At 38.3% G+C, this 23,802-nt stretch overlaps 1 protein-coding gene across 2 annotated transcripts in view; it reads right to left on the reverse strand.

Moving 5' to 3' along the window:
- unc5db (unc-5 netrin receptor Db) overlaps positions 1 to 7,413 on the reverse strand; it is a 148,042-nt gene extending 140,629 nt beyond the window's left edge. For both annotated transcript variants that reach the window (XM_060883858.1, XM_060883857.1), the window contains exon 1: positions 7,165 to 7,413. In XM_060883858.1, the coding sequence (XP_060739841.1) occupies positions 7,165 to 7,246 (82 nt within the window). In that variant the 5' untranslated portion in view covers positions 7,247 to 7,413. The remainder of the gene's footprint in view (positions 1 to 7,164) is intronic.
- Between the last annotated feature and the right edge of the window lie 16,389 nt (positions 7,414 to 23,802).

Genomic DNA, 23,802 nt, shown 5'->3' on the forward strand with positions numbered 1-23,802 from the left:
TGAAATTCATTGTTTACTCATTTTAGAGGCTGATTATATGCTTCAGTGGCTTCATGAACTGAAGAAAAACAAAGTAAACCACAGCTGATTATTTTTCTTAAGATGAAATTTTATGATAGTTTTCCTGCAAAGGGTTAAAACCAGAGAAATTGAAAATGAGAATGTTGGATAAAATGAGAGACAATGGCAATACAAGCACGGTGAAATAACAGAATGTGCTAACAAGTCAAAGAATTTAGTCGTGTGTGTGTGGTTCAGCACTGCGTGTTTATCTCGCAGTGTTTCTGAGCACAGCTTAGCCTCTGTATTTCAGAGATACACACACTGAAACGCAACCACACAGAAACGCTGCTGTGTTTATTTGCACGTCTTTGGTTTAATGTGTACAAAATGCAGCGGTGCAGCGTAGGAGCAAGTGATGATGGCAAATTAGACAAAATGTCTGCCGCCAGTGTCGGCTTTAGTGGCATGCTGCTGGTGCCATAATAAGAAAAGAGCTCCAAAACGCCCAAATGATCTAATACGCCAATGTGAATAAAAATAAATAAATAAAAGTGAATAAATAAATTCTTCTTCTTGTTTCCGTTCTTGTTTCCTTGATTTTTAAGCATAAAAAGCACAATAATGTTTTCTGTAAACGTTATACAGATTGAAACAAATCTCCCTGAAGAAGCGGACAAAATCTCAGAGACGTTCCTTTGTTGCTTGGAGCTAACTGAAGTATTTCACCTAAAGAAGTGCATCGAGTGGAAAAATGTTCTGCAGCAGTCTAAACCTTCAGCATCTTCTTTGCTAAGCGTGTGGTGGGACGGGAAATGGCACCGTTTCTTATTCCACCTGATCTGCCGTTTACCTGCTTGAGCCTTAAACAAAAGTGCTATAATAAGAAGTTCTCAGCTTTACAGCTTCGAAGACGTTATGGCACAAACTTCAGGAAAACCTCGTAAAGGTCTGAACAAACTCGTACATCAAGGCGAACGAGGGGAAGAAACCCTCGGGCCGTTTCTCGTTGGCTTTTATGACACGTGTGTAAACCGAGTTAGAGGAGAACGGCAGGGTTTTTCTGGAGAGCTGTAAATAACGTTGAGGGTCGGACGAGGGCCGACTTTGAGAGCCGATAAACAAGGCTGATAAAAAGCTCATCTGCTGAGCTCCATCTGCAAAAAGAAAAAAAAAGAAAAAAGCGAGCTAATAGATGCACTAGTTCTGTGAGTAACCAGCCGGCCGTCACTTACTGTTTCTAGTTTTTCAGCGTCTTTACCATAAGCAAAAGGAACCACCACTGAGCTGGACTGAGGCTGTTACGGTGTCACCAGGTTTCACTGATTACCTCACCGATGACGTTTACCTCCTACTGCCTGCTCTTTTTCTCTGACCTCTAAGGGCTTATATTTGTTCTGACAAATAATGCCAATTAACTCTTTAATTATCTGTTGGGTTACAAAATTACTGGACATTTTACATTGTTACACACCGGGTTGGTTTTTATGCCTTTTATACGACTTTGGTTGTGATGGTTTCAGTTCCATACTGACTGCATGTTCTTTGACCTACACTACAGACTAGAACGCTCTCTGTAAGCGTATAATGTAAGCAATTGTATGGAAGAAGAACGCTTATCGGGTGTCTTGGTCATGGAAGTGGTGTGTTCTGAACCTGAGACTGATGAAGGATAAACAGTAAGCAACAGACAGTGACCTGGGACGTGTGTGAAGCATGAATCCTCTGTGCTCCGTACACCTTCTCAGGCAGTGTGCTGAAGTACAGGAATTGTTTAAGACACGCCCTGAGGGCTGCAATGTGTCACGCTGTTGCCAAGATACCAACTTATGCTAATGGCCGCTAAGCCCCATATCATAGCGTATCAGTTATTTTTCATCAGAATCTTCAATAATCTTGAGTTTGGGTTTTGTAGACAGGCTACTGACTAATGGGATTATGGGATACACAGGAATATCGCACAGGCTATATGTGTGCATGTAATGAGGAAATTAAGGGGATCATTTACTTATTTCACAGGCATGTCTTGGAGTATGTAATCATTTTGTCCATGTAGGAAGAAGCAACACTGCAAATGAACACTGCAGTTCTTCTGACTGCTGGTGGCTGCGGTCTCTTCCAGGATGAATCCGCCCCAAACATGATGTAAATAGTTGCTCAGTTTGACGTGTTTGAGAGACATCACTGTGCACAGTTAAGTTTCTGTAGGTTTAGTTCTTTAACGTGTCACGTGTCCTGAAAGGAGACGGAATTGTTCTGATTGTATTCAATCACCTTAAAAAAGAAGACTTTACCAAGGACAATAAAGGAATGAAACACGCCCCTTCCTCCATCAGCGCTAATAAGCCGAGTTCTTTTCCTACAAGACTGCTGTAAATCAACACTGCGTGTGAGAAGTGAAGGTCAGAGCCATCAACCCAGACCCCCTGTCATCCAGCCCACACCCCCCACTTCTCTCTGTCTATCTCTCCATCTCTCTGTCTGCCTGTCTACCCCCCCAACCTCTCTCTGCCTGTCCGTCTGTCTGCCTTACTCTCTCTCTTACTGTCTCTCTACCTCTCCCTCTCTCTCTGTCAGTCTCACTTGCTAAAGTAGATGAGAAGGACAGGTTTGCTTGCAAAGCTGCTGGACATTTCAATCAAAAATCCAGAAAAGTGCACATATATTTTACTACATAAAATTCTGTAAAGTTACTAGATAAACAGACAGACAGAAAAGCAGATATATGGACAACCAAGCAAGCAGACAGACAGACATACTGATTCTTTTGTTACATGATAATTACTTAAATGCACTGCAAGTTCTTATTTCTTAAGTTTTCATACTGACACACATACAGACAGATAGAAAGTCCCATGTATAGCACACTTTGCTCTCTCTCTCTCACACACACACACACAGAGATCGAGTCCTCTACTGTGTGCTGTTCCTCATATTTTCGTTATTGATTTTCACCCTCTATTAGATTTTTATCTCTTGCGCTGGCTTGTAATCATCTTCAATAGTCTTGGGAAGGGCAGAGGAAACTGCAGAGAGAAAGAGAGAGAGAGAGAGAGAGAGAGAGAGAGAGACAGAGACAGAGAGAAAGAGAGAGAGAGAGAAAGAGAGAGAGAGAGAGAGAGAGAGAGAGAGAGAGAGAGAGATGACAGCAGCAGAGCTGACGCTGTCTGTCATGGATCCATCAAACTCTGCTGAATCCGCTGGAGACTTTGCGCGTCCCAGCGTCAGACCTCTGACACCTTCAGAATAAATTGCAGTAAATAAACGCTGGTCTCATGGTAGTGCTGTTATTGTATACTGTATATTGTAATATTGTACGTACAGTAATACACCAGATACGTGTGTTCTTTTGGAAATGTGCACCTGTCTCACAGACATTCAACACCAAATCCCTTATAGTAGCTTCTCCCATCAAAAAACAAGAAAAAAAAACAAATCAAGGCCACTTTGAACAGATATGGTGCAGATATCTGGCGTACAGAAGCATGCACACAGGTGACCAACGCAAATATTTTAAACTGTGCTGAAACAAAGACGGGAGTCGACTGGAAATAGAGCATGTTTGTGTGTATGCAAGCTAACACAAGGCTAACGCTGACAATTAACTAAAAGTAAACGTAGTTCCGGCCTCAGCATCCAAGCTGTGGTTCCCACTCACATCATCCCAGTAACCAATCAGTGCTGAGGTTCCCATTCCAACTGCACACAGTTTCAAATTCATTTAAAGCTCGATTTCCAGAAGTTTCTTTATTTCATTTTTTGGCTGCTATTGCCTGAAATAATCAGAATTTTTTCAGAAATAAAATTTAAATTTTAATTCTTTAAAACAAGAAGAAGGGAGCAAATCTGGGTAACACAGTACACACATGGGCACACAATAGGCAGCATGGGCAACTACAGATATGTCTTTGATTTTAAGGTCATGAGGTCAAATCCTTGGAGGCCAATGGCTCGGCTGTGCGCCTGAAATTGTTTTAGATATGAAAAAGGCAGAGAAAAAGCCAGAGAGAGACAGGTTTTGAGAGGTATAATCTCTTCCAGCTTTGATTAATGAAACGCTTCATCACTTCTCGAACAACAATAGGAGCAGAGATGCTAATCTGATGCTGATCGCCTTGTGAAAACGTTAGCCTGGACAGAGCAGGACCAAGCGTGGGCGTTCTAAACGAATTGGGGTCACTCACAGGAGCATGCCGCACCATTTTTAGAGTAGATATGACTAATCAGCTGGGTTGTGACACCGATATGCTGCGACATCATTTACTTGCCGCGCGCTGATAAGGCCATGCGTAGGTCAGAAGCCTGTGTCCGGATTTATCCCGGTGTTTTTTTGAGCCACAGCTCTGCATTAACCAGAAGCATCGTCGTCGCTCGTAAATTACTCCACCTAAATGACACTGCTTCCTGGTGAGATCAGCCCTCCAAGAATCAAGGCGGCAGCGTAGCTTTTTTTATTAGCTGTGCAGTTACTGTATTTCATCTGCCGCTGTGTGCTCGTTTGGTTTCATTTAAATGTAAATGCGAGTGCAGACACACACACACACACACACACACACACACACACACACAAACCGGGCACAGGTAATGGATTCGGGAGCGGGCGTGGAGACGACTTGCCTCGACCTTCACCCGGCAGGCTGTGCGCTTTTCTACTGTCCTTCTCCAGCCTTGGATGAAACATAAACGTACGCTCAGATCACGATAAGACAGCGTCCTTGAGGGCTTTGTCTTTGTTCTAAGCCACACACACACACACGGATATGGATGGCTGATTAATATTAAAGAGTGATGAGTCCAAACCCCCCTCACGTGTAAAAACAACCTAACAGGTTATTCTTTTTTAATTACATTCCTCATACACTAGTCTACCCTGTTGTGTGTTCAGGGAAACTTCCTGAAGCTTTAATAAGGCTTGCCACTGTGCTGAGATGACGGCAAGAACGCACATGTAGGAATCGGCGGGGCGGAATTAACGGCTAGTGCAAGGAATTAACTCTTCCATGGTGGCACTACCTCCTGCGTTGGCGTTAAATCATCGCTACTGGAGATCGTTAAAGCCAGCGAGAGTAAGTCAGCCCTATACATGCTAATCTACACATTAAATCAACACGGTACGGTTTAGTTCACACTCCTAAACGAACTGCTCGTGCAACAGGAAAAGTGAAGAGCTTCGTTTAACACTCGAGTGCAGACGTCTTAGAGGTTAAAGTTCACACTGATTAAAATGTTGCATACGAAACTTCCCTTTTTCTGAGTAAACATTAATGGCTATAAACAAAAGCATCAGTGTGTTTCCTCTAACAATATTCCACTTTTGTTTTATAACCTCTTTTTTTTCCTTCACTAATCAGCCCAAGGGGGGAAATTAGTTAACTAAAGAGCTCTGATCCTTTCTTTCTTGCGTGTGATTGGCTGCTGAGTCAGCTACAGGAGGCAGGGCAGTGGGTTTTTTTGTTTTGTTTTGTTTTTTTACTCATTTCCTTTTATTAGTGCAGATGGAAAAAAATGGAAATTACCTATTAACTTTGAGCAAAAATTCAAAAAAGAGTCAAAATTTTTTTCAAATTCATGAAGCTTTAACTACCAGCAAGGCACAACTGATTCGGTCATGTCATCTACACCAGACAAGAAAATGTGACTAATGCTGGATGCACGCTATGGGATTTTATCTCTCGATTCCTTCTCGCAGTTTATAAATCGGTACAAAGGCTTTTGAGACAGTTTTCAAGCAAGAACAGCAAATACGAGTCTGAGAAGAAACTACTGTAAGTCAAAACTGCACCAGATCTCTTGGCAGAACAATCAATCCTCACTGCTTACTTTTCCTCTCCATCTTTCTACACAAAATACAAATTAGTGCAGGAGAACAAACAACATAGCCAGTTGATCAGCTCCATTATTTCATGTGACCGAAAGCTCATTTCTTTTCAAGAAAAAGAGGAATTCTCTGATCTGTCCTGGTTTTATAATGGCATGGTATATCCTCCAAGCTACTGATCATTCTTAGACATCTGAAATACTACATTTGACGATAAATCGGTAAGATTGTTTAAGACATCGTTTGGGGATTAGCTACTACAATACAAATTCCCTAACACCTCCAGGAACTACAATGGGAAATATTTAACATGAAGTCCTCGATGACCTTCTGCTTCTCCAACAACAAAAAGCAGTAACGAGAGAACATCAGATCAGTGATGTATTATGATTACACTATTACAAATTAATTCAGAAAGTTATTCCAGAGAATTCAGGAGTTAATGAGAATTATAACTCTGCAAGCCCCTTGATCCCCTTTTATTTTTGACTCTTTGCATCAATGGCGATGGATTTTTTTTCCCCCCCATCCACTGGTAGATTTTGTACGGCTTTCCACATGAGATAACAAACCATGAACTTTTCCCATGAACGAGTGGGACGCCTTGGATTCAACGGCAGCAGTTTAATTCCATACTGTAGGTGGGAGTAATCCATTCCTCCAATAAAACACTGCAGGCGAGCTGGTTTACACACAAAACACTGTAGGTGTTCATTCAAGACTGTAAAGGCTTTTGTTCTGTAGCCACCCCCTGAGTATTGTAGGCACACTGTATGGGTGTGTGATGCACTTCCTGATGGTGGTGAAGGATCTGGAAGGCATGAAGGTGTGAACTTGGATTCGATCCGTATGCAGGACATTTACTCTCCATCTGAGAGGAGATCAGTGGTGAGGCACTGCAGAGGCTCCGGAGCAACTATCATTGCCTCACTACAATATAATATAATGTAATATAATAATGCTCATTCCTCATGCATAACGGTGATGAGGCTAGTGCACGCGCGCCTGTTGCGCGAGACATACTGTAATGCATGTTATAAAACATATAGATCACGCTTACCTATTAAAAAAATATGTTTACAAACACACACACAGCTGTATCAACATTTCCTCTTCGCAGTCGTGTAAGAGGTTCATTCATAAGCCGGAATTATAATTATCTTGCTTAATCAGCCCGCGCGAGCCACCAATCACGTCCTCGTGCCCTCTAATAAAATACACAGGGATGCGTGTGACTTTAGAACTATTGTGTTTCTCACACGACTGAGTTTTGACCCAATACTTTGTATATGTTTGAAATGTTCTCTTTAAAAGTAAACAAACGTAATGTGGTTTATTCCTGTTACCTCGGCCGCACGTGCACCTCGCGCACAGCAGGAGAAGCAAGGCGACGTCCCAACAGCGTCCGTTTACACTCAGAGCTCGCATCTCTGGCGTCTTTTCCTCCTCAAATTCGCAACATTTCCCTTCTTTCTACATCTTCACGTGCGTCAATGAAACGTTTTCCCGACTGTAAAACGAAGAATGAGGGATGGGGTAAAAGAAAAAAAGAAAAAAAGATAAGTTCACATACTGAAGCCGAAACTATCCAACTGTCATCACTGCGCTCCCAGTCGCGAGTGCTGAACTCCGGCTCGCGAACTGCCTCTTCGCACTTTCAAGCGTCACACGTGCGACAAGCAGCCAATAGCAAGTTGACGAGATTGGCGCTGAGCGAAACGTCTTAACCAATAGCGCGCCGAGGCGGGCGGGCAAAGTAAGTGAGCAGCATCAGCATCAATACTCAGCTGTTTCAGTGTCTCACGCGCAAAAGTAACCGTTAATTCGGCAATTAGCGAGCAGCAAGAAATAAGAGCAAATTTCACAACCAGAGAAACCAAATGAAGCGAAATTAATTTACCTCAGCAAACGACTGTGTATGAAAAATACAGCGCTTTAACATATTTTACTTATTTTAAATATTAGAAATATGGTTTCCCAGAACGTCACTTAACTTCACCTTAGTGTTATGGACACTAATATGACAATAAGTAGGGGGAAAGGTATCAGAAAAAGAATGGTTTTAGAGACATCCGCATTTTAATTCACCATAAAAATAATTCTCACAACTCAACCTGTACTAGTACTGTGTTCATCCAATTAAAACGCTCTCTAACTCGACTTGCCCCGCCCCCAGAGGTGTCTCTTACTCTACAGTAGCAGCTTGTTAGCAGTAAATATTGTTCATTGGAGCAGGTTTTAGCTGAATATTAATTCCTGTTTGTGGTCAGTTTTTATATTTTACTTGGATGAGGGTGGAATGTGTGAGTGTTATCTCATAGAGAACATGTTTAATAAACACAAGGTATCTATCACAGGCTGAAATATCATTTTACCTACCACTCATTCAAACACTTTAGTATGCCATCACTTTTCACTTCCTGATTCAAAAGGAAATGAGTCAACATATGGAATCAAATCACCACTCTCAAGCTATTTCACAGATACCTTTGGGAATTGTATCTCGATTCTATTCAGTTTTTGTTTAGGACTCAAAAATTAATTAATTAATTAATTAATTAATTAAATAATAAACCTATTTTTATGAAAAATATAAATGTTACCACCTGCAAAAACAAGTTGGTCAAACTGGTAGATCTTTTTTTTTTTTTGAGCTAGTAAGTTGTATTCGCAGCTTTGTTATTGCTTGACTAATACGATAAATACGATTTTGTATTTGCCTTAACATTTCTAAATTGTAAGAGTTAAAAAAAATGAATAATACATTTTTATAAGGCTGATTCTATAATAAGAGCATTATTTAACCTTCTAAAATGTAACTTTAGTTAAAAGTTTCAAATTGTGAAGCAAGGAAAACAATTCTTAAATTGAGAAACGTATAAATGTTGTCATTGATATGTACACTAAATTTAATGTTAATAAAGCAGTTGTATATAGTATTGCAAGGTTACCGTATTACAGTAAAGTCAGGTCAGTTTTGCAATTAGTGAGTAGATTTTCAAAATCTTACCTACCTGCAAAACATTCTTCGCTTTATGAAGAGTGTACAAAACAATAAAAACTCTCTAAACGTTAATCATTTAAATTTTAAAAAAATATATGTCCGCCTTCGAACAGAACGCATACATTATAGCAATTGTTTTGGAACGGCTTCAAGTAACTTTTAGGATATTAATTATTTTTCTTTAAGTACAAGTGTTCTCCACTATTATACCATCTATGGGGTATTGTCATGACTGAAGTCTATTTACTATACTGTAATTAACTTTACTTTCAACTCCAACACATACACACACACGCACGCACACACACACACAGAGAGAGAGAGAGAGAGAGAGAGAGAGAGAGAGCGAGAGAGAGAGAGAGAGAGAAAGCAACTATCTCTTTTGAATTTTGAATACATTACACACAATAAGGTGTAGAGGATACATGACTCACATTTTATAGGCCATAGGAACACAAGATATTTGTTGTAAACCCAATTATGCAAAGAAGAACATTTAGGCAGTTGCTTCTTTGGCTGTAAAACAATTACTGTTCATGAAAACAGTGAGGCAAACAGCATAGAAAGTTGGATACTGTACAATGTTTGTACACTCTGGCATTTGATTACCAGGACGATCCCTGAAGGCATGAACAATTTGTCTGATTTAAGGAGAAACTTCAGTGTGAAGAAAGGGAATATAATTCATCTAGTTAGACAGTAAAGTTGTATTGTAATGGATGTTAAAAATGTTGTGAGATATGCAAATGTCTGGCTCATTATGAAAATTTGATATAATGCAGAACGACTAATCAGTGAGGAGGAATCAGGAGCAGCATAACACACTCCAGGAAAGTGCAATCTGCCCTCTTCCTCATACACAAGATGACAAACTCACTATTATCAATATGTGCAGGTTTCAAACGTGTTATGGGGATGTATTGAGAAATAACTCCATTTCAAAAAAAGTACTATATTAAGATATACAACTTATAAACTATATAAAAAAAATCCATATTAATGGAAGAAGTAATTAAAATAAACATGGTCTACTAATAAAATAAAAGATTATTTTTGGCTGTACATTACAACTCTACAGTGCATCCTGAGTCACTCCTTCACAGATATTTTGTATTTCCTAACATTAAAAGAAAATTTCATTGAATTATCTTTTTTGTTGAGTGTAATAACAATATTACCAATGTATTTTTATTTATTTATTTTATTTTATTTATTCTTACTGTATATGACAAACATTCATTCATTCATTCATCTTCTACCGCTTATCCGAACTACCTCAGGTCACGGGGAGCCTGTGCCTATCTCAGGCATCATCGGGGATCAAGGCAGGATACACCCTGGACGGAGTGCCAACCCATCGCAGGGCTCACACACTCTCATTCACTCACGCAATCACACACTAAGGACAATTTTCCAGAGATACCAATCAACCTACCATGCATGTCTTTGGACCGGGGGAGGAAACCGTAGTACCCGGAGGACACCCCCAAGGCACGGGGAGAACATGCCAACTCCACACACACAAGGTGGAGGTGGGAATCGAACCCCGACCTTGGAGGTGTGAGGCGAATGTGCTAACCACTAAGCCACCATGCCCCTATATGACAAACATAAAATACCAAATTCCCATTCATACTTGAAGTATGAATAATGGAAAAATGACCAAAAAAAGAGCCCTGAAGCATAGTGTCAAGGTTCCTGCTTTCCATCACACTTTGTGAAGCTGTCTGAGACTCTTGTCACCCACACACACTCACTCATGTCACCCACATACACACAATGTCTCTCACACACACAGCCTACAGAGATGCTCGGCTCCATTCATGGGGCGAGAAAGCGTGATAAAGGGACCGTGCTGTAGTTTTTCTCTCTGCTCTTGTTGCCAAGCAAAGTGAAGCCGTTATTTTCTTCCTCTGAATGCTGTCTATCTCTTCCTCCAATACCTGCTTTTATTCAAAAAGAAATGATTTTTTTTTTCACAATTTCTATAACAAGATTCCAGCATCTTCCCTCGTTATAAGGGAAAAATAATTCTTCTCATGAACTTACTTATATTGGTCCAGTAAGCTAAACAGCACAGAGAGCAGAGATGGACAAAATGATACTTTAGTGAATTGTGAATTTGGTGATGCACAAATGCATAATGTTGCATAATGTTGTTATATATACAAATACTGATGAAAAATGGACACTATGGACTTGCGCTTCAAAGTTGATGAATTAATTAAAAAAAAAAAAAACTGAAATCCATTAAAAAAACATATTTTTTCCTACAACAGGGTCATTTAAACAGTAAGAGTACAACATGGGATCTAAAATGCTTATATTGTTTAATGTAGAATTTACTTCCATTGAAAATAAAAATATTTAGACTTATATACGTATAATAGAGCAGGACTGAGTTCTGTTATAGGAAACGAATCAGCAATATATCTGTCTTGAAAAAAATGAAGAAAAAGAACTCAGCTTATGTTTCTGAGTAACCTTCTGTCGCCCAGAGGAGTTGGAACCGGACACTCCTCCCATATAAATAAAATATAAAAATAAATCAATCAATCAATCAATCAATCAATCAATCAATCAATCAATCAATCAATCAATCTCCTGACAAAAATCTTCACCATATCAACAATTACACATCATTGTTAAAATTGTTTAAGGTTTAACTGGAGCAAATACACAAGTTTGTACACCAAAGTAGTTTCTTGATCTGTTTTTTTTCTAAATTTGTCCTAATCTGGTTATAATTTTCATAACATTTAAGATGAATCGGCTGCCATGGCAACAGGGAGAAAAAAAGGACATTTGAACCATATAAGAAAAATCGAATTGTTGAACAAGGGACTGTGTTATCATTTAAATAAAACAAACTATTATGAATGAATGAATGAATGAATGAATGAATGAATGAATGAATGAAATACAGATTTAGACTCAGACTTCTGAACCTTTTTGGACTGCATGTCTGGAAATACGAATTACAAATTCAACTTTGCATCTCATTAGGCTAAAAAGCTAAGAAATTCATGAAAGCTGAGAGAGATCGAATAAACATGAAACACTCTGCCTATAATAAATTGCCTATAATCTAAAAAAAAAAAAAAAAGGCTTTATTAATTATAAATTTAAAATCCTAACTGAGAAAATCAATCCTCCACAGATGAAAAGAAAATCTTGGTTAAAAGATGTTGATGTGGACGTCTGGATGTTTCAGCAGTAGTTCGTTGTTTTGCCATTCAGGGTGTCACTGAAATTGCTGTGCTCTATTATTGTGTTAGGTTAGGTAGTATGTTGATAAAATGTGTAATTAGTCTGCTTTTTTAAAAAAAAAAAAAACATTTGAACCACCATGCTATTCATTATATAAGCACAGTTGATGTTTACGGTGGCTTAGTGGTTAGCAGGTACGCCTCATACCTCCAGGGTCGGGGTTCGATTCCCGCCTCCACCTTGTGTGTGTGGAGTTTGCATGTTCTCCCCGTGCCTTGGGGATTTCCTCCGGTTTCCTCCCCTGGTCCAAAGACATGCATGGTAGGTTGATTGGCATCTCTGGAAACTTGTCCCTAGTGTGTGATTGTGTGAGTGAATGAGAGTGTGTGTGTGCCCTGTGATGAGTTGGCACTCTGTCCAGGGTGTATCCTGCCTTGATGCCCGATGACGCCTGAGATAGGCACAGGCTCCCCGTGACCTGAGGTAGTTCGGATAAGCGGTAGAAGATGAGAGAGAGAGAGAGTTGATGTTTAACTGAGTTTAGCTGAGTCACTCAAAGTTATTTATTTCTTTTCAAGTTAAAGGGTCTTATTTCTACTGGACATTTCCTTCTGGCATTGGAACAGAAAAATCCCAACATTCCTGCCTAGATTAGATGACTAGCCTGCAAGAACAACTCTTGGCAGTACTGCTATATGTTAACAAGATTTAACGTTGTTGATAAATTAACATGACTTTGCTAACCTTACATCTAACAGTTATTTGTGCTCAAAACTGAATGTATGCAAATTAACTGTAGTTGAGATTGATCTTTGTAGTGGTTGATAATTGTAGTTGATCTTTCAGTGACTTCAATTGATTGTTCATTTTTATACACATTTTTTGTCAGGATTTTTCATGGATATTATAGCATTCTCTGCTTGGGAGCATCATCAGACAAATCATACAGTCAGCGCTAAAGCTGTACCATTGTGTTTTTTTAACATTTAACTGCTATTTAATGAAACAGTAACAAACATAAATGAAAACAACTTAATTCTCAAGATTCTTCCACAACATTAAAAGTAACTATGTTGTATGAAACAATGTGTGCATTTGAAATTTTATTCTTAAATAACTAACAAAAATTCTAATTGTTAGCAAATTGCTGTGGCATTAGAGGAAGAAAACAAGGAAACATATAGAAAGGTATTACTATTATCAAAAATATATTTATCTAACTCCATTTCATTGTACAACCTGGAGATTAGTCATAGTTAACTGCACATCTCCAAGTTTTTAATTTCTTACATAAACATCAATGATTTTAATAATGATTGAAAAGCAACTTGTACATGTCATAATGCTGGGTGTAGGCTATTAGGTGAAGGATCACATCTTAAAGATTGTGAAGTAAATTAGGAAACATTTTGATATAGGAAAGTATTTTTAATCCAAATGCAATACAAATTATAGCTTCACTGTTTTGCAGAGCAAAATATATATGTATTCTTTTTTATTATTTTAGGATTATAAACTAGATATTATTAACCTATCAACAGCTTGACAACAAGATTAATCATATGTTTTGGTGTTCAGTTCCCACATCAGTCATAAGCTACAGGTTTGTGTGCCATCAATCCATCTGTCCTGGAAAAAAAAAACCTATATATAAACATACAGTATCTGTTTGAAATAGGGGAAATTTTATGGATCGTTAAATCTCTGTGTCTAAAATGAGCAGAAGAAAGCCTAGATCTCTGAGGGTCAACAATAATTGATCAGACCTGGCTTTACGGTCACTGTTGCTGCTTTGATTACTGTTATAGATTATGACTCTGAGAATTGAAACCCAAATAAAAACTGTGTATTTGCAGCCTCATGGGTTCTCTTATTCAGGGTGGTTTGTATGCTAGAAGCTGATAGCTCTGTGTACTTTAAATGCTGTATCAGATGTTATCATGGGATTAATATCTAAATCACATGTGTGATGTTAATCATGTGAGAAATTAAACAACATCCATAGTATATGTGAAAAATCTGAAAAACAAAACTTGAATGTATGAAATATTGGCATGTTAAACAAAATTCTTGTGTAAAACTAAACAAATTGAGTAAAAACCAAAAAGTGGAAAATAAATAAATCTTGTGTTAAAATCAAATTAAAAAAAAAAAATAAATTGTTTAAATAAGGTGAAACCTATTAAAAAATATATATACACGGCTTCTGACTTCTGGAAGTTAATTAACAAGTAGCTGGAGGATGAAAACTTTCTCCCTGTTTGACAGCCACAGTTTTCCTCCTCCATGCAACTTTAACAGAACTTTACAAAGAGGAACCTTTACAAAAGGTTTGGCAGTCAATGGTGGAATTTCTAATGAACATAATTTTCAGGAATAAAACTAAAATGCTAAATTGTTAGATCGTACTTCCAGAAAATTTGCAGTATTGGAGCAGCTTTAAAACTCAATCAGAGTGGGTGTTAAAGGCAGACTATTATATGGTTCATATAGTATTCATACTCATTTATAATATGCGTCTGTTAAGGGAACCAGAAAGGACCTGTATTGATTACAGGCTTGGAAAGAGATCATAAAAAATGTGTGTCAGGTTGCGTATGAGGTGATGTTTATCGACTTCAGGAATAAGGGAAGGTGAAACTGACAGCGTCCAACTAATAAAGCCTCAACTTTCATTGCCTAAGGTAAAGCAAACCACTTCCCCTTGTCTTGTAGTCAGGAAATTTAGTGGAGGACGCATCAGCCGGAGTGCATGCCTTCATCATGAATATTCGTCTCAAGACGCTCGTTGCACTGGGTTTTGCTGCACCATCTGGTAAACAGCCAGCAGGCAGCTTAATATTAAATTCCTGACACAGAGGGAACATCGAATGTGGACAGGTACTCCATATGGCACACTCCAAGAGCAGTTTGAAACCCTCATGTTCACTTCGGGTCAAGATGACCTATTTGGGAAAAATTCGCCTAAATGTAGGCGAATATTTTCTTAACTAAAACCTTTACAGCTGTCCCATTTCCTCAGAGTCTTATTAACATTCCCTCCTGCCATCAGGATGATCCCCAAACAACAAGAAGGGCTTTTGGGTCTCTATTGTCCATCAGTACAGTGTAGCTCACTAATCATGGAGATAATTGAGGCCTGGGTCAATAGACTATCCATTGCTAAGTAAGTGAACAAAACCAAACAGCGGATTTAAAAGCTTAACAGCTTTGAATGTCTCTTTGTCAAGATGACAAAAAAGCATGGGATCAACTTTCTTCCACGGAGCAAAACATCCGCCTGAATATCTGGCAACACTCCGAGACCTGGACCTAAAGTGGCAAAACGATAGTCAGCACTTAGGGGTAATCCAAGGACACATCGATATCTGTCTCCGTTTTTGAGATCTCTTGTCAGGATTTCTTTCGGATGCACTTGGATTGTGCTTCCTGATGGAATATTATAGCTAGATTTGTCCTTTTATTCCTCCATCCATTTCTGCCTTGAAAGTTGGTGAATTTTCAAAGAAAGCAATTACAGAGTGGTAGATTTCATGTTCACAATTACACACACAAATCTAGTAAACAGTGGCCATCAGGAAACAGTGTGCTGTTGTTTTTTTTTATTATTATTTATAACAGTTGGAAGAGATATGCTAGAAGAATTTGAAGTTCAGATAATAAAGGTTTACTAGGCTTCAGGCTACAAACATGGCATAAGCCAAGCAAGCAATGTAATCAGGCCCAAAGCCTGAATGTGTAATTGTTTGTTAAATTTAGCATTTTGTATAAATATTTCCTTAATGAAATAATCGAACAGTCACAATGTCAATGCAGAGTTATTAATTTAATGTCATCTTGATTTAAAATAGGAACTGTTCATCAGTAAGAGTCACCTAAACTCATGGTTTTGGTTATTAGGACAAATACAAATCTCATGCATGAACAGTACATGTTCAAAGACCAAAACCAGGAAGTTAAACAGAAAACAAGGCTCAGAAATAACCAGGAAGCGTGTAACATGGAACAGGTGAACACAGTAGGATAATCAACAAATCTCTGTATAGGATTAGAACAGAAATGATAGAACACTGGCATAAGCCCAAAACACATTGTGCTAGAACCTAATTACATGTGCAAAAAAATAAATAAAGGAAATAATATGCTTATTATTAATGTAACTCAAAGTGTTATTAATGCAAATCCTAATCATCTTCCATGACAGAGGTCAAAACACAAGAGCAGAGGATATGGAGGCAATCAAAGTTGAGGTTTTTAACCGAAGCAGGTGACCAACATTAGTGTAATCGCCTAGGACAGAAACAAAAACCTGTTTTTAAAAAAAAAATCAATCCCTCTATTCATCTGTCTATCTGACAAACGTCATTCTTTATGATATGGCATTGTATGGAACAGTATATTTTATGTCAGGACTCTGCCCAGACTTTGGCCATGTGCCTTTTTGTTTATGTTCGGTGTTCACGTGTTTGCCCCGCCCTTGTCTTTTCCTCTCCGCCTCTGCACACCTGTCCCTCATGTCTGTTAATTATTTGTACTATTTAATTGAGCCGCGTTGCCTTGTGCAGCGCGGAATCCTGTTGTCTTCATGTCTGGTTTTGTCTTTGTCCTGTTTCGTGTTTCTTTTTTAGTTAATAAATCCTGTTTTCGTTTAGCTGTCCTGCGTTTGGGTCCGTTTTTATCCCGCGTATGTGACAATTTTATAATAAGAGTGAAAAAAACAAAAACTTGTGTTGTATTATATGACCTTCCACAAGAATCCACCTTGGTTTGCAGCCAATCAAACATCAAGTTGAAGCTAAATTTTAAATTTTCAATGTATATTTTCTCTCCTTAACGCTGTATGTGGATGGTTCTAGAGCATGTTGAAAAACAAAGTATGCCGAACACTTCCAACACGTTACATTCTAACCATACCAAATGGGCATTTTCACTAGATGCTGTATTCCTATTTTATTTAGAAAGTTACACAAGCAGAAAATGATTAAAAAAAATCGAGTTTGCCTCGGGCCTTGTTCTGTGTTGACCTTTTCATTTTCTCTGCTTTAATATTATTTGTGCTCTTCAGAGTCTGTGTAGTCTGATTTGCATCTTTGGAATAATAGATCAATATGTTTAATCCATGCTTCGAGTGCGTGTGTAGGATACGTGAAGAGATATTCAAATCCAGTTCTGTAAAAAAAAGAAAAAAATTACAATACAAAGGAAAAAAGTTAAAAATCTGTGTAGCATACATAATAGGATATTAAAATTCAGTTCTGTTTAAAAAACTAGTGTGCATGTGCATGTCTGTGTAGGTTACATAAAGATACATTTCCATTATGTAAAAAAGTGCAAATGCATAAAGGTATATTAAAACTCAATTGTGTAAAAATAGTGTGTGTCTGTGTAAAGGGATATTAAAATGTAGCTCTGTGTGTGTGTGTGTGTGTGTGTGTGTGTGTGTGTGTGTTTGTAAGGTAAAGGGATATTAAAATGTAGCTGTGTGTGTAAAGGGATATACAAATTTTGTTCTGTAAAACAAGTGTGTGTGTGCGCGCGCGTCTGTGTGTGAAGGGATATACAAATTTAGTTCTGTAAAAAGTGTGTGGGTGTGTGTAAAGGTATATTTAATTTAGCTCTGTGTGTGTGCTTGTAAAGTAAAGGGATTTTAAAATTTAGCTTTGTAAAAAGTGTGTGTATAAAAAGATACACACACTCATTTTACAGAACAAAATTTGTATAAGTATGTGTATGTTTGTAACGTAAAGGGATATTAAAATTTAGTTTTGTAAAAATGTGTGTGTGTGTTTGTGTGTATGTAACTATATCAAAACTGGGGTTTGTTGCTTACTAAAGCATATTGGTTTACATTCTACAATGAGAGTGTGTGTGGTAATTGATCACTCTGCTCACATAACTAAAACAAACTCCTTAAGAATCTTCCCAGCTAGGTGGGTTATAAATGGGACACAGCAGGTGGGAGCAGAAGAAACACTCTATCTCCACTGTTTTAGAAACAGAGCCCAATTATTATTGATCCCAGTCTCTTAAGCGTCTCAATTTCATTTTTCACACCATCCTCGGCATCAGAGGAAAAACTCTAAAGTGAATACAAATGGAGAAGAGATTGCGGACTGGCCTGTGTGTTTAAAAAATAGAAAAGAAATAAAAAAAATAAATCATCTTTAAGGAATAGTAATGTGGGAAGGGAGAATAAATCACAGCTAATCTTTCCTGACCCATCACGCTCAGCAGTCCTCTAACGCACACAAGAAGGCAGTCTGGGGACGAGTTAATTGAGAGTCTACAGTGTGTGAGGAACATGACTGCGAATGATACGGCATGGATAAAGACACACGGCGCTTGAAGAGTCCCGCTCTGAGGCAGGATCTAACAGAATTATCCCTTTTGATGATGTGCCAGGGCCATAGGTTGGATTAGTGATCTCTCTCTTCTCTTGCTGTTCTTTTCCTTGCTGTCCATTATTCCAAATTTGAACCTGCTCCAGCATCAACAACTCAGTAGTGACTAGTGATGAATGAATTGTTAATGTCACTGGAAAGCTGGACATTTAGAAAAGATTAACAAAAGCTTTTTGTCTTTGGCTAGCTTTCTCCTGCCTCAGACCAGTTTATTTTTATTCATAATTTCTGAAACATTTCAGCACTAAAGTAGAGGCTAATAAATAAAGAGTTTTCATTTAATACTTAAATTACAATTATTGCTTCCCACCACAATTTGTCTGTGTAAACAATGCTAATGTTGCTAGAAATTAGTAAATGTAGACCAACATATATGCATGCTAGCAATGCTTAAAGGGTTTGAGAAATAACATCACAATTATAAGTTGAAATCTTTAATAAGGCTTTAGGGTTTCAGGAGGTTTTTTTTCCATTAACTTCACACAATCAAAATCCCAGGAACACTGAAGTACCCTACTACACTACTGGAATCCTGTGTGAATGGAAGCTAAACCGTTGGTGAGAAAGCAGACAGCCTCATCTAACCGATACAATGCCTTGTGCTATTCACTAGAAATAATAGCAAGTATTTGTATGTGAATGCCTGCGATGGGTTGGCACTCCGTCCAGGGTGTATCCTGCCTTGATGCCCGATGACGCCTGAGATAGGCACAGGCTCCCCGTGACCCGAGGTAGTTCTGATAAGCGGTAGAAAATGAATGAATGAATGTATGTGAATGGAGGCTGATACATTAGTGGGAAAAAGGATACAATGGCATGGCTTTGTACCATTCCCAGGAATTCACAAATCCAGGAAATGATTTTTGGCACTAAAGGCAATTAGTAGAAATCTACAGTTGTTTCCTTATGTGTAAATAGAAGCTGATCCATTACTTGGAAAGAGAATTTATTATTTACTGTGACACACAATTCCGTTGCACATAATTTAAAACATTAGCACAATAAAGCAACACTCGGTTTTTAAAGTTAACCAAGAAGGAATTGACCCCAAATGGGTGGGCATTTGGAAACCAGAGGAATGGAAGAGAATATAGTCCAGCAAAAATCTACCCAAGGTCAAGTGTTTGCAAGGTAAATTCTACTCATTTCATTTCATATTTGCAATATGAAATGCAATAACATTGCAAATGTCAGTACAGCCTGAAGAAATACCATTTAAAGTCTACAAGGTACAAACATTACTGGTAAAGGTATGGAGACTATGGTTAGGGTTTTAAGTGTGAAAAATCCAAATGATTGTCAGATCTGAGCCCACAAAGGTAAGACCCCCACCCCCTCACTCAAATTATCCAGTCCACACCAATGGATTAATCACCCTGCTAACTCAAACAGGCCACAAAACCACAGCCACTTTGTCGTGGTAGACAATTCCCCCTTGATCCCCCAGCAAGACACGGCAGCCGCATCTCGTTTCACGTTAGCCAAGACCCGGCTCAGATAATCTGATGATTAAAAGTGAGCTTATTCAGGAATATGAGAGTCTTCATAATCAAAATTCACTTCCAAAAGTTTCATCTGCAATTTAAATCTGCATGTGAAAGGTCTCTGAAGAAATCTCACACATTTAAGACTTCAATGAACAAATTACAATTGGCCTGTCAAGGAGGACGTGCAATTTTCACCAAGGAAAAGTATAATTTTATTCATAGAGTCTGGACCAAAAGAGTCCCCTCTTTTCTCAAACTCCAATGACATAATAACTTTGCACTTCACTAAAAAGGTCACTTGATACAAGACGAGCTCCTACCTTCAGATATCTGACAGAAAACCGTAACAGAAGCATACGTTCCACGTTCAGAGGGTCAAATCACAATTGGCATCAAAAGAAGACACTCCAATCTTGGAGGTTAGTCAAGTCTTGTGCAAGTGTAACCTCATAAAGCACTCAGCCGCTTAACTTAGCTCCTAGCAATGGGACTCTTGAAACAATCTACAGTGCCAAGTAGTGTCCGTGAGAACTTAATGGTCCGAGGACTAATTGGGAATGAAATAAGGCTCAGATCCTCTCTCTGGAGCAGAACAGCAAGACAGGCAATAAGAGCATGCGGAAAAACCCCAAAGTAGAGAGGAGGTACTACTTTGAAAAGTTGCCTTACACTGGACCCGATGTGTACAAGGCCCGGGGACACAGACAGGGTGTCTATCTATCAAAGGGCACAATTATATAAACACACACTCACTAAAGACAATTTAGAGATGCCAATCATCCTCCAAGATACACAAGATGTATCGTACTAAGGAAGGAAACAAGACTAACTGGAAGAAACCCTCTATGAGGTATCATGAAAATTTTTTTAACAACCATCATGAAGTATTATACACCTTATGAAGCATTTATAATAATTGATCATTTGTAATTAAGGGAGATATTTTAAAAGAAGATTATTAATGCCCAAGCCATCTATGGTCAGGCTTAATGTGTCCTGTAAGGCAGCAGTTTGGAAAGATGGTAGGAATTCCTTAGTTCCAACCTCCTCAGTTGGTATCCAGTGAGCATCAATTTGTGTGACTTTTAGAGCACATTTGTTTGGCATATTTAAAAAATTCACAATAAATTTTATTAGCAGAGATTCTAACAATTCCAGTTACAGTAACCATAACCTTTAGACCTTTTGTTGAAGACTGAATAAAAGTCATGTGATGAAAAAGCCAACTCACTGAAGGGGAAAGGACTTGTTTTGGTAGTAACCACATTCTTCATATGCTTGATCTGCATGTACATTTTGTTAAGCTCTTCAAAACTAACCGTACACACCTATACAAGGTAATCGTATGACACAGAGACATGTGTGTTTACAACTGGCTTAAAATATGATTAAAAAAAAAATCAATAGAACATGTTCAGACATTAAGGGTTTGTTTGTTGTGGAGAGGTTTTGCGTGTAGTTCCTCTGGGCTACGATCCATAAAATAATACTTCTAATAATACATTTATATTTGTAGGTGCTTTCCGAAGCCCAAGGACATATTACGAAGAATAATAACAAAACAAGTAGCCCTAGAGAAAAACTGCATAGCATTCAGAAAAAAAATCATTTTTGTTCAAAAATATAGCCTTGTAGCAAAAAAACAGACCACAGACTGTGAGCTTCAGAGCAGAATGGAAGCAAGATGGTGTTGCTTGTGTATTTTTGTCCAGAATGAATAAATCTTGTACCAAAAGAATGACAATCAAACTTCACCGCATCAAAAAGCAGCTTGTCTTGTAATCAGTTCCTGTCAATCATAAAACGACTCTTATTGACAGCTTGTGGGTATTGCTTGCATGACGTGGAGTGATGTGTCGCAAACGTGGTGCAGCGTCTGGCGGACCAGCTGCCACGGGGACTCCATCCGGCCTCCAGTCAATTTTTCAGCACGCAGCACGTTCACAGAGTTCAGCACAGAGCCTGAGAACGCTTCCTCGCTAAGGGAGACTCATCAAAGCGCAAAGAAGAAATGAAACTCGCCACAAAACCAAAAGTCAGAGTTACTGCAAAAGCTGCAACACAGTTCAAAGACTTTTTTTCCTTTAATAAGTGTGATATTGTGGTGGAGGCAACCAGGGAGGGAGACAAATTGGAGTGAAGTCAGAGTTTTTTGGGTTTTTTTGAGGTAAATGTACTGTACAGAGGATCTCTGACATCATTAGAAAACATTAGGAATAAATATTAATGAAGTTTATATTACATCATTTAACTTATTCAGCATTTAATAAAGACTCAGTGAGAGACAAAGAGGGGCACAAATGGGTTGCTCACAGGTTCTTTGCAAATCTAATGGTTCTTAGCATTAATTAGAAGTCTGATAAAGCAACACTTTTCTACAGTAAACTTTAAAAATAAATTGTTTTTAATGGTTTTTGTGAAATGAAACCAAATTTTGCTGATAAACAGAGAGAGCGAGCTCATGGCATGAAAAATTGTTAAACAACTGTATTGCATAAACCACACATTTCCGAGACTAATTCTATAATATAATATAAGATATTGCGACCACACGTTTATTAGCAGTAGTAACTGTTTTCTGATGCTTTCCTTATCACTAGTTAATACTGGCTTTTCTACGCCACTGCGTGTATTTTGTATCATGCTTTGATTTTGTATTAAGAATACCGCACTTGTATTTCTCTTAGGCTGATTTGCAAGAATTATAATAAAACACTAGTATAAGGAATCTCTATAATACATTACCTGTGTATCACTATATGTCTGATCATTTACTGAGTGCTATTCTGGGACTGAGGGATATTTCCCTGATATCAACACGCTAATTTAACCCTAGGGTTATTTTTCCATCCTGCATTTTTCTGAAGTCTCCATATTCCACGTTACAGATCCTTTCAGCAATAAAACATCATACATCGAGCTTTAGACCCAGAAAGTGGTGCCAGACGCTCTAGTTACTATTTTCTCAGATTAGCTTTGAACGACCAATCAATCACTGTTAAGATATAAGCTAGGTGTTCCACCTCTCAATCCAGCATGGAGCCTCAGGGTCAGTGAGGCCGGGCTGAGAGTTATCGCCCTCCAGATATTAATTCGTCTAAATAAAGGACAAGGCTATACAGAGAAACCGTAGACCTTCGCTCGTCCCTGTGCCGTCAGTCACGCAGTCCCTTTTTCCTCACTGGCGTATCAATCATTAAATCAATACGATAGAGCCGTGGGCACGGAGATGCACAAAACACTAGTGTTTGACGTCAGGGGCGTGTTGCCCTTAATATGGCGGAGGGATATTTATGAGGCGCATGTAGAGCATGAAGTCACGCCAACGCCTCGTAGTGAAATCTACTGTAGTAGAGAACAAGGCTTCAAAAGAAATAAAACCTGATGATAAATGACATGATGAAGCTAATCTAAACTTGTATGCAGTTTGAACCATTGCCTTAAACAATCTTCAATCACGAAGTACTTGACTAAGCATCTAATAATAAAATGCATTATTAAAAAGACCTAAATGGCTACTGAGCTAATACACATGACTATTTACATATTTAAAAGGGGATGTAAGAACATTACAGAGTAATGCTTCAGGAGATCATCTAATAAACAGTTAGCTTGAATAAGACTACCATGATTGACCGCAATGATTTCCTCGTCTCTCAGCACCATGCTGTTCAAATATAAGCCTTTTTTTTGGGCATGTTTCTCCATGATCTCTATGATACACAAACATATATGGTTAAAACCAAAAGGCTTGTAATTTGGTAATGATATTAAAAGAAATTTGCGGTGTTTTTATTTCTTTGTGGTTTATTTCAAATTGCCTCTAAATGGGACAATAAAAAAGCAAGTTAAAAAAAGAATAATGAAAACAAAAACGAAATC

This window comes from Tachysurus vachellii, chromosome 12, assembly GCF_030014155.1.
Source record: "Tachysurus vachellii isolate PV-2020 chromosome 12, HZAU_Pvac_v1, whole genome shotgun sequence".
NCBI classification, from domain to species: domain Eukaryota; kingdom Metazoa; phylum Chordata; class Actinopteri; order Siluriformes; family Bagridae; genus Tachysurus; species Tachysurus vachellii.